Here is a 12,071-nt window from a genome sequence, read left to right on the forward strand (position 1 = left end):
GGGATTGAAGTTGTTCCAGGTGCTGTGAACACAGGCACCGCTGGACTTGCAAAGGAGTGACATTCCTGTAAACCCATCGTAAACTGGAACTATCTTAAGCCAAAAAATGGATTTATTCCACCTTCTATAGTTGGGATCTTAAGTGTCCCTCAAAGGTCCCTGTGGTGAAGACTTGTTCCCCCAAGTGGCACTGTTGGGAAGTAGCGGGACCTTTAAGAGGTGGTCTTCAGGTCATTGGGGATGTGCCATTGAAAGGGAGATCAAGACCCTAACCCCTTACTCCTCGTCTTCTTCCTCTCCTTCACCTCCTGGACATGATGTGAGTGGTTTGCTCCACCATGCATTGCCACCAGGCTGAGATGCCTGACGCAGGCCCAAAGCAAAGGAGCCAACAGATCATGAGTGGAAAGCTCCGAAACTGTGAACCAAAATAAACCTTTCCTCTTTATAAGTCTATTAATCTCAGGTGTTTTGTTACAGTGAGGGAAAGCTGACCATCACACCACCTGATCTACCAAATACCACACCTCAGCAGCACAGGTCCCTGTTTGTTTCTCCTTGGGATCATGTGGCTAATTGGGAGCTGAGCTAACTGTCACTGCCCAGGCATTGCAAGACTGCACATCGCTAGGCCAGGAACAGATCAAAAGTCAAAGAATGGCTTCTACTGGATGGAGATTCCTTTCACATCAATGCAAAGTGGAAATAGACCATAAGTTGAACCATCACAAGTTGGGATCGTCTATATAGTAGTGGCAGATGGGCACTGTCCTGGCCTTTATGAAGAGTAAGAAAATATCAAAGGAAATAAAACAGAGTGATGTGATAGAGGCAGGGGGCTACTTGCAATGGAATGGCCATGGAGAGCTCAGATGAGAAGGTGACATTTGAGCTGAGATTCCCAGGAAACAGCAGGAGCAAGCCCTGGAGTCATCTTGTATTTGCAAAAAATCGAAGGAAGACATGTGTTTGGAGGATGGGGTTTCCCAACTCATTTAGATCCTTGTGGTCGGGTAGTTCTCTACGGGGCGATTTTATCCTCAGGGGACATTGCAGTGCCTGGAGACATTTGGGGTGGTCACAACAGTGGAGAGGCAATGCTACTGGTTTCCAGCTGGTGGAGGCAGGGGACACTGTTGGAGGCCAGGGATGGCCCTCCACAGTGAGGAAATGTGTCCCATAAAGGGCAGTGGTTCTGGGGCCAGCAGATCCCGTGGCAGACCCGGCCGAGCGCTCCGGGGCTAAGCGCGGTGGAGGATCTTGAAGAGGGAAGTAGTGGGTGACATGGTTCTGTTCTCTGTTATACAGTGTGGCTCTAAATCATTTCAACTCCAACTTTCCAACCTTGTTGTACCAGATTTGGTTAAGAAAGGGGACTTCAGGGATGAGATCAGGGCTGGGAGGTAGCTCAGTGGGTAGGGTGCTGGCCTCGCATGCACAAGGCCCTGGGTTCGATCCCCAGCACCGCAAAAAATAAAGAACAAGATCCTCCCAGAACAAGTGTCCCCTCCCCTTGGGACCCTGGAGCACGCTTCCCGGGAGGATTATCGTGGTACTTGCATTTCTGCTTCGCAGTGAGGAAGACAGGTCTCAGGAGGGAGCGGAAGGAAGGAAGGGAATCTTAGCTCAACCTTTCCAGGTTTGGGCTGTAGCTGGTGCTTTGGCCTCTTCAGGTGTGAAGGAGGTTCGAGACAAGTTTCTCTGAGGCCGTGGCAGGACTTTTCTGAAATCTGCTGCAGACGAGTTCACGTCTGACTCTGGTTAACCATTCACTCAGCCGGAGTTGTGTCCAAGAGAAAAATCCGAGTGAGCCCAGGCTTCGTGGGTTTAGTTCAGGATTTCTGTGGATATTTGGGGTCTTCGTTGAGGCGGGAAGAGGCTGGTCTGCCCCTGGTAGGGCCTTTAGCAGTATCTTTGGCCTCTTCCTACCAGGGGCCATCAGCCCCCCTGTCCCGAGTCGTGACCATCAAAACTGTGCAGACATTTCCAGATATCCCCAGAGAAGATGGGTGAAAGGACAAAACCACCCCAAGTTGGTGCAGTTTTAATGTGCCAGTACTTCACGGGCATCTGCAAAGAGCAGCGTTAACAGCAGAATCTGCTTGGGGGTGGTGGGTTGGGGAGCTTCTGGATGAGATGGCCCTGCTTTCTGTTCCCACACTTGAAGTTCTTCATCCCCTGGCTGCTGGTTAGCTTTTCAATGTAGCATTAGATACTTCTTCAAGGGAAGAGGAATTAAGAAAAATCCTAGCTGCAGGAACCCTGGACATTTTTTGCCTTCTGGTTTTTAGAGCTGCAGTTGGTTTTGGTTTTGGAGTTTGTTTTTCAGGTACTGAGGATAGAACCCAGGGCCTCACACGTGCTAGGCAAGAACTTTCCCACTGAGCTACAGTTTCTGATGTCCACATGGCTGCTGCTCTTCCTCTGTGCTACATATTCTGGGGCAGATGTTAAAGTGGGGGACTTTGCACTTTCTCCAGGTGTGGGTTAAAATAAAGAACTTGAGGTGCCCAGTTCCTACCCTATGTCCTTCAAAGTAGTGACAGTTCTCAGTTGTCAATCTCAGCAAAGTCCTCATATCTCCATGAGTCCTTCAGTGTTATTACCGAAGTATCAGCTTCTTTCCCCCTAGATATATTTCTGTCTATTATTTGAAGTAGAGGTGGAGGACCTTATCTGCTTCTAGTAGGCTCAGAGCACACACCTGTTCTGCCTAAGGGGGACACCAGCAACTGAGAATGCAAAGGAGGGTGATATTATTTGTAGGGAGATTCCTAATTTATCTTAAAATCTAAGTTATTAACCATCTTCGGCGACTTTATTAGAAATACAAGTCCCTTGGGGCTTTATGTTGGGACACTGGGAAATGCAGGACAAGACCTCGGAAGGGATTGGGGCAACAGCGAAGGTTTCCCTCATTCCATTCCATCTGCTTGGATGCCCTTCCCTGCAGCATTTCTCAGCAATAGAATAAACGGGATGAGTCCTACTTACCTTTCAAAGCTTAGCCCAAATGCCTCCTTCTGCATGAAGCCCTTCCTGCTCCTGCCCCTGCCAGGAATGGGTTGTATACTTCAGTCTGCTTGGTTCTGGTTCATAGAGCCCATTAGCACATAGGCCTTATGATTTTTTTTTAAATTGAGGTGAAATTCCTATGACATAAAATCAGCCATTTTAAAATATGTAATTCAGTGGCGTTTAGTATACTTCCAATGGTGTGGCACCATCACCTCTGGTTCCAGAACAGTCTATCACCCAAAGGAGACCCAGTATTCATTTTTTTTTCCATGAAATTCTGGGTATTTTCTCTCTCTCTCTTTTTTTTAAATTTATTTTTATTGTACACAAATGGGATACATACTGTTTCTCTGTTTGTACATGTAGTGAAGGCATACCATTTGTGTAGCCATACTTTTACATAGGATAATAGTGTTTGATTCATTCCGTTATTTTTCCCTTCCCCCCCACCCCTCCCACCCCTCCCACCCCTCTTTTCCCTTTACACAGTTCCTCTTTCCTCCATTCTTACTTCCTTCCCACCCCCCACTGTGTGTCATCATCCACTGATCAGTGAGATCATTCATCCTTTGGATTTTTGAGATTGGCTTATCTCACTTAGCATGATATTCTCTGATTTCATCCATTTACCTGCAAATACCATAATTTTATTCTTCTTTATGGCTGAGTAATATTCCCTTGTATATATATACCACAGTTTCTTTATCCATTCATCAATTGAAGAGCACCCTGTATCCATTAAGCAGTCACACTGCATTCTCCACTCCTCCCAGATCCTGGCTGCTGCTAATCTGCTTTCTGCCTCTGTGGATTTACTATTCTGGATGTCTTGCCAATGGAATCATACGAAGTGTGATCTTTTGGGTCTGGCCTCTCTGACTTAGCGGGATTCCGAGGTTCATCTTCATTGTGGGATATACCAGTGCCTCACCCCTCTTCATGACCTAAGAACACCCCATTGCATAGACAGACCATAGGTTGTTTTTCTGTTGTCCGTGGACATTGGGCGTCTCCACCTTTGGGCTCTTGTGAATTATGCTTCTGTGAACTGTCAGTACAAGTGTCTGTGCCGGTGTATGTTTCCTGCTCCCTGAGGTGCGTACCTACCAGGAGAACTGCTGGACTGTGTGGAGCTCTGTGCTGAACCTTAAACAGCAGCCACGCCATTTTGCATTCGCATCAGCAAAGCACAACCTTGCCAACGCTTGCCGCCTTCGGCTTTTATGTACTTATTTGTTTGTTTGTTCAGCACAGCCATTCTCGTGGGTGTGCAGCCTCTGGAATTGTGACTCGTTTTATATCTTCCCTGCCCTTGCCCAGTAGGCCATGTCCTGCCTGGTGTGTGTGATGGAACGAACGTTGGTCACTCGAGTCAACAAACCCTCTGACACGGCTCAGTGAGCACGCTCTTTATTTTCCGCCAACTCTTCCCCTGACTCGACATCAGCCTTGCAAACTGATCACTCCCAGGCTGCGGCAGAGGGAAGGCGTGTCTGGATCCATGCGCATGCTTGTCTGGGAAGACACGCCATCCCGTGCCCGTGGTGGGGACAGCATGGCCCCGGAGAGCAGCAAGCGCGTGTCCTACAGAGGGAAGGAGGAAGAAAAGGGTCTCACTTTATAGGAGATGAGACTCTTCATAGGAGGTTGGGGGCTGCCGGAAACACTGGGAAAGGGCAGTTGCCTTGCTGGTGGATCACGGCCCATCCTTGAAGGTGGCAGGAAGGGTCTTTTAGTGCTGAGGGCCTAGGAGAGGCCACCTTCCGAATCCTGTGAGGGTGGCCCTGGGGGTGGCCAGGTCCCCACTGGGACGGCCACTGGGCAGCTTGCTTTGGCTCTCGTGGACGTCTCTAGAATCAGCTCTTGCTGATTCCTTCCTCCCACCACCCGGCCCTGACCCTTGCTGTTCCCTCTGCTTGGTGAGACCCCTTCCTGAGCCTCCATTCTTCAGGTCATTTAGGGTCCTCCTCCAGCCTCAGCTCTCAGAGACAGTCGGTCTCCCTGCTGCAAAGGTGACCTTCACACGCGCCCCACGGCCTGGCAGTGTCCTAACCTGCTGGTGATGTGGCAGCAGCTTGTGGAGATTCCTTATTCCAATATGAGCAGAAGGTTCCCCGACCAGGAACGTTGGCGTTGATGCACTCCAGGGGATGTACAGGGGGGACGACATCGTGTCTGGGACTCAGTCGATAATGTTCCACCAAAACATCTTACAAACAGTGGCGGAGACGGAACATCGTTTGCCAAAATGTTGACAGTTATTACAGTTGGGTATGGTGTTGGCTGTCGTCTCTGAGCTTGAAATGGTCGAAATTTTCTACAGTAATTTTTTTTAAAGAGAAAAGTGGGGTCCCTGTGTTCTAGGGGCTCCGGCATGCCTCACGTGGGGTCATGCATCTGGGTGCTTACATGGATTCTGCACAAGTGTGGTAGTGTTGCCCTTGGGGGAAGGGGTGCTCTTCAACAAGGAAGGCCACATGGCGTGTGTGGCCGTGTGAGGCTAGACTCCTAGACTCTGTTGTGGGGTAGAGGTTAAGAAGAGCTTCTCACCCACTTAGCTTCTCTGCAAGGTATTCTCCTGGGAAGTAGAGGAACCCAGTGGTTAGAGTAATTTGGAATTAGCTTCCCTGGGTCCAAAGGCCAGTTCTACCACTTTTGTGCTATGTGGTCTTGGACATGTTACTTAACCCCTCTGAGCCTCCATTTTCTCATCTATTCAGTCAGTTAATACTAACACCTCAGGGACTCATTATGAAGCTTGATTTAGCTGTGACATATAAAGCACTTAGCCTGACACAGGACATGTTGCATTTTTTAAATTATCCATACTTTTGTTGTTAAAATGTTTGTTGCTGCTGTTAAGAGCCATGAGGGCAGCAGAAAACATTCTCAGATGGATTCGAGAAAATAATTGGAGGCAGAAGCTAAAAGAAGTCAAAGAAACAGGCACCCACTGTCAACTGATCCACCCACAGCACCTCGTTTGGGAGCTGCCGGAATCAGTCTCTTGCATGGTGGGTGCAAAAAGAATGAAAGGAAAAAAGCAACTTTCTCACCCTTTTCTTTCTCTGCAGAATGAAGTGGAGCTGGGGGAGTTGCTCCTGTCGCTGAACTACCTCCCGAGTGCCGGGAGGCTCAACGTCGACATCATTCGAGCCAAGCAACTTCTTCAAACAGACGTGAGCCAAGGCTCAGGTACACTCAGCTCCCTTCCTCCCCCCAATTCTTTTAAGAGGACATCTGTGTTCGTTGGGGGGGACCCAATTTTTCTGCATCCTGTATCCTCTTGCTAAGGCCTTGTGAGAGTGGATAGCATTCAGAATCAGGATGCTAGTTCAAGAAGGAAAAGAAATGATCAAATATCTCGCAGAATAAAGCAGGTAAATGATGCCATCTTGGCAACCCTAGTTGAACTTGGAAGTGGACTGTGACCAGGTATGATCACTACTGAAAATCTAGATTTTCTTTGAACACATGAAACCCCAAAGAAGTGACTTGCCTTTCCAAACACTGTGCCTGCAATAGAGACACCATGCTGCAGGTGGCGGTAGTGTGCAATGCCTATGTATTCTAATCCACCAGCATGGTGGGCACAGCCTGGTTGGTTGTTTTTTCACCCCCAGCTCATTTCATGTGTAGCATAAATCTTAAAAACTTCCAACTCTAGAGGGACAGAATGTTAAGTGTCCATAGCAAAACCAATTCAAACATGACTCTTAATGAAATGGAACAGGTTCCATCACATTTGTATGTGACTTCTCCCACAGCAGAAAAAGGTATTATTGCGACAATAGCCATGATCACTGGTATTGCTTCAGTTCAGTGGTAGAAAATATTGTTTTTCCTAAATGCAATAAACAAAATAAATTATTTTTGCAATAAGATGACAACAGTCTAGAAGACATCTTGCATGCTCAAAAAACACATGGTAGCCAGGCACAGTGGTGCATGACTGTAATCCCAGAGGCTTGGGAGGCTGAGGCAGGAGGATCAAGAGTTCAAAGCCAACTTTAGCAAATTAGAGAGGCCCTAAGCAACTTAGTGAGACCCTGTCTCTAAATAAAATTTTTAAAAGAGCTGGGAATGTCACTCAGTGGCTAAGCACCAGAGTTCAAATCCCCACACCAAAAACAAAATAAAAGCAAAAACACACATTGTGGAACAGGGGTTTCAAAGGAACTCGTGGAAGGAATGGTAAAGGATGGAGAGTATCAGACTCACCACAGTGGGAGAGTCGGTGTGATGAATGAGTGAAGGTTCTGGAGTCAAACTGCCTGGAACCAGACCCAGTGCTGCTGCTTGTAAATGATGTGGTCATGGGGAAGGTTACTTAATCTCTCTATCTGCCTCAATTTCTCCATCTCAAAAATTGGCATAATAATAATATGCAGCTCATTGCATTGAGATATGAAATAAATGTCAAATTAGATAATGTGAGACCCTTTCTAAACTATAAAATGATCTAAGGATGATATTTATAATTCATTAATCTCTTTCTCCTGTGTATGGGCTATGATATGAGCTCACTGACATGATAATCAGTTTCAGCAGACAAAATCCAGGGTAGCCTCTGAGTCCAGATTGCATCTACCAGTCAGATCTTAAGCAAATCATTTGTTCTGTTGAGTCCTCAGTTTTCTTAAATGTAAAATGAACTTAGTGACTGAAACCTGGGGAAAGTTCATAAATATTAGATAACTAGGGAAGAGGGACAAGGCTAAGCAGATAAGTGGATGGGGAAATGATGCATGGATAATAGAGTAGGTGGAGGGGTGGGAGAATAAATAAGTGAAAGGAAAGACAGATGCCTGGACTGATGGATGGGGTGACACAGTGGAGGGATGAAGGGATTGATGGGTCAATGGATGGGTTGATGGGAAAACAGAAGAATGATGGATGGACAGTGGGCTGCCAGACAGATGGGGATTTGGATGAATGAGTAAAACAGAGTGAACGGATGAAGGAACGGTGAAATAATGAATGGACAGGTGACCCGACATGCAGATGGGAAGGTAAACAGATGATGGATGGAGGGATGGGCTGAGAGATGGGTGGAAGTGGAAAGTATGGCTGGGCAGAAGAATGTATGAGGAGAGGGGCGGATGGATGGAAAGTTAATGGATTCGTTTCCATGAACATTCTCTGATGCTGTGTCCACATCTCAGACCCATTTGTGAAAATCCAGCTGGTGCATGGACTCAAGCTTGTGAAAACCAAGAAGACATCCTTCTTAAGAGGCACAATTGATCCTTTCTACAATGAATCCTTTAGCTTCAAAGTTCCCCAGGAAGAATTGGAAAATGCCAGCCTTGTATTCACAGGTAGGTAACATCCTATACCTCAGTGAATCCCAGGTGAGCCACGTTCAATAACTTCTTATCCTAGAGACAAAAGGCATCTGGAGAGAGTTGTGTTTAAGAACTTCACATCTGATGTTCCGCTATCTGAGTTTGAATCTGCTTACCATCTGTGTACTTGGGCTAGACCATGGAGCCCTACAACAAAATTGCCCTGTGTTACAAACCTGACCCTAGAGCTGGAGTTCCCAGAACTGCCACATAATAACTCAGATCTTTGACCAGTTATTTAACTCCTCTGAACCTCAGTGTCCTCATCTATAAAATGGGGACAGTAATGGTACTTGTGTCATAGGGTTGTTGTGATGAATAAATGACTAATGACCACAGAGTAGTACCCGGTACATAATAGGTACTCACTCTACGTAAACTTTGATAATGATGATGATGGTGGTGATGATAATGACGATGGTGGTGGTGATGATGATGATGGTGATGGTGGTGTTGGTGGTGATGGTGGTGTTGGTGGTGATGGTGATGATGATGGTGATGATAGTGATGCTGCTGATGATGGTGGTGGTGGTGGTGGTGATATGGTGGTGACAATGGTGGTGATGGTGGTGATAATGACAATGGTGGTGATGATGGTGGTGGTAGTGATGATGATGATGGTGATGGTAGTGATGGTAGTGATGGCGATGATGGTGATGATAATGACGATGGTGGTGATGACGATGGTGGTGGTAGTGATGGTGATGATGATGGTGACAATGGTGGTGATGGTGGTGATGGTGATGATGATGGTGGTGATGATGATGGTGGTGGTAGTGGTGGTGCTGGTGGTGGTGATTCAAGTTGCTTAGACTAGTAGGGAAGTATATGAGAAAACAGGTTTAACTAACTCAGCGAGGAAGATTTTGAAAGGTTTCCTGGAGGAGGTAATATTTAAGTAAAGACATCATATGCCACTGTCCAGTGGGCAGCCTGTTTTCTCCAGGGTGTAATTTAGTCTGTTGTTTCCAGGGCGTAGTCTTTATGCTCCATAACAAATCATGATAAAATGTTATAGCTTAAATCAACAAGCACTATGGCCTCACAGTTGCTGTGCTCAGGAATGCAGTCAGTCTTGCTGTGTGGCTCTGACTGAGCATCTCAGACAAGGCGGTAATCAAGGTGTTGGCAGGGGCTATGGTCTCATCTGAAGGCCCCACCAGGGAAGATCTGTTTTCCTTTTTACTGTTATTATTTAGTATTTATTTATTGGTGTGTTATAATTATATGTGATAGTTGGATTCATTGTGAGGATCTGTGTTCAAGCTCTTCCTCATTGTGGTTGGCAGGATTCAGTTCCCTGCAGGCTATTAGACTGGGGCAATTGGTCTCTTCCTGGTGGTTGGCACAGTGACCTTCCTCAATTCCTTGCCATGTGGACTGCCCCCTAGGGCACTTCACAGCATGGCAGATGGCTTCCATCATGATGGTCAAGCGAAGAGGAAGAGAGGGAAAGAAAGAATCTTTTAAAATCTAAGATTGGAAGTAGCATCCTATCACTCTTGCCTGATTCTGTTCCTTACAGCAACTCACTAGGTCCTGCCCACATTCAGGAGGCAGAGCTTTCACAATGGTGTGAGGTAGGGAGCTGTGGGCACCATCTCAGAAGCTGCCCCCACGGGGGTTTAGAGTCAGTAAAAGTCATGGTTATTATTTTGTGTGTCCTAATCATAGTAGGTACTTCCCTACATCCTTGGTAACAGTCACCATAACCACCCTGTCAGGTCAATCAATATCATCGTCCTCAGGTTACAGGTCTAATGACTGAGGCTTGGCAGCCTCCCTAAGCCCTCAAGTGAAGAGAGATAGGATTCAAGCTCTGGTCTTAGTGGCTCCACCAGTCAGTGGTCTGTGTTTCCTCAAGCACCTGGGAGGGCTGGCATTGGGGATCCAACATCACCCCTTGAGGAGTCCTGCTCTGGGGCAAATGGAAGCTCTCTGTTTAGGAATCGTCTAGAATCCTTGGCACCAGGCCTCCCGTGAGCTCACGGCTGAAGAAGCCTCATGCAAAGCCCCCTCTGCATGAGCTTGGTGCTTCTTATCTCCAGTCTTGCACATGTGCATCCTCAGAGACCCCACGCAGGCCCGTGGCTCTGGACTATCTCAGAGCCTGTCGCCTGGAGAGTCTGTGTCTCATCAAGGCTGCCTGCCCCACGTAGATATAACCATCCTCCCTGCTGCGGCCCGCCACAGCTGCCGTTAGAGATGAGGGCCTCCCTCTCCAAGGTTTCCGCCAAGACAGAAGATCAGTGACTGTCCAGTCCTTGAGTGACAGGCGAGCAGGCAGAGGGGATTATGCTGAACCAAGACACAGATCAAAGCATGAATATCTGTCCCCGGTCTGTACTGGAATAAAAGACTTCCTGTGGCATGCCTGGACAAAGAGGGGACCTCGGAGTCCATATGGAAAGCCCTGACACTTTCATAATTTACCTAAAATTTTACAGCATAAGTAGCACATGCTTGTTACATTGAGTGACATGACAGAAAGATGTGTAAGGACTGAGGACCAGAAGATCAGGGGTTAAGTGCACAGACTTGGAGAGCCAGCCTGGGCCCTGACTGCCACTCATTCACCTTGGTGGCCTTGGGCCAGATCTGTGGGCTTAGGCTTTCTCATCTCTGAAACAGGATTAACAAGGACCCCTCTAAGGATGGTTAAGGTAGATTAAATGAGGTCAATACACACACGGTGCAGGGCACTGTCCAGAGCACAGAGTGAACTCTCCAACAACTTTTTTTTCTTTTTTTGGTACCGGGGATTGAACCCAGGGGTGCTTAACCACTGAGCCACATCCCCAGCCCATTTTATATTTTATTTTGACAAAGGGTCTCACTAAGTTGCGGAGGCTGGCTTTGGACTTGCAATCCTCCTGCCTCAGCCTCCCAAGTTGCTGAGATTATAGGCATGCGCCGCAACTGGCTCTGACATCTGCTATTAAAAGGAAATCTTTCTCCCCTCCTTGTCCCTTTCCTTTCCTGGTCCTGCAGGTGGCCACCTTTAGTGGCCTCTTGTGTATCGTCCTGCCCGTTTTCCTGGTGCACACTGACATCATCCACACGTAGAGAATTCATTCCTTCACCAAGCCACTCAGGAACTCCATGACTACATACCAGATACTTCCTCTGTGCCAGATGCTGTTTCCAAGGGAGCCAAATGGACACCAGCCCTGCCCCTGGGGGTGGCCCCCAAAGCAAGCCGACACTCCCTTTTGTTTAAGTCCCTCCAGGTCAATGCAAATACCAGTGGGTCTCCTTATTTTTAATAACTGTTAAATATTGTCACCTGGTGGGCTGGGATAAAAGCAGAGGTTATTTATTCATTCTGGGGTCAAACAGGGAGTGTAACAGGTTCAGGAAATATGATCAGAACTCTGGAGCCCCTCCCCCCCCAAAAATGTCACACCCAGTTGCAGGGGTTTGTTGAACCCCGTGAATCCCTGATAGTCACCCCATAAGTCACCCTATAGAGCACGACGCACATGCACACACACACACACACACACACACACACACACACACCCCTCCTAGTGACCCGCAGCACTTCATGTGGCCACAGCCAGCGCCCTGCGTTCTCAATGCACTTAAAGCAAACAACAAAGCCGTTTGGGGTTCATGCTCCTCAAACTAAAAGCCCATTGAAAATTTTCTTTCTGGAAAAGACATGTCCCCCTGGCTGTTCAGTTGGGGCTTTTCAGCCCTGGC

General features: G+C 47.4%; 1 protein-coding gene across 2 annotated transcripts in view; it reads left to right on the forward strand.

Moving 5' to 3' along the window:
- Syt17 (synaptotagmin 17) overlaps positions 1-12,071 on the forward strand; it is a 77,795-nt gene that overhangs the window by 41,320 nt on the left and 24,404 nt on the right. For both annotated transcript variants that reach the window (XM_047533715.1, XM_047533714.1), the window contains exons 6-7: positions 6,093-6,213; positions 8,184-8,339. In XM_047533715.1, the coding sequence (XP_047389671.1) occupies positions 6,093-6,213; positions 8,184-8,339 (277 nt within the window). The remainder of the gene's footprint in view (positions 1-6,092; positions 6,214-8,183; positions 8,340-12,071) is intronic.

The sequence above is a fragment of the Sciurus carolinensis genome, chromosome 18 (assembly GCF_902686445.1).
Source record: "Sciurus carolinensis chromosome 18, mSciCar1.2, whole genome shotgun sequence".
Classification (NCBI taxonomy): domain Eukaryota; kingdom Metazoa; phylum Chordata; class Mammalia; order Rodentia; family Sciuridae; genus Sciurus; species Sciurus carolinensis.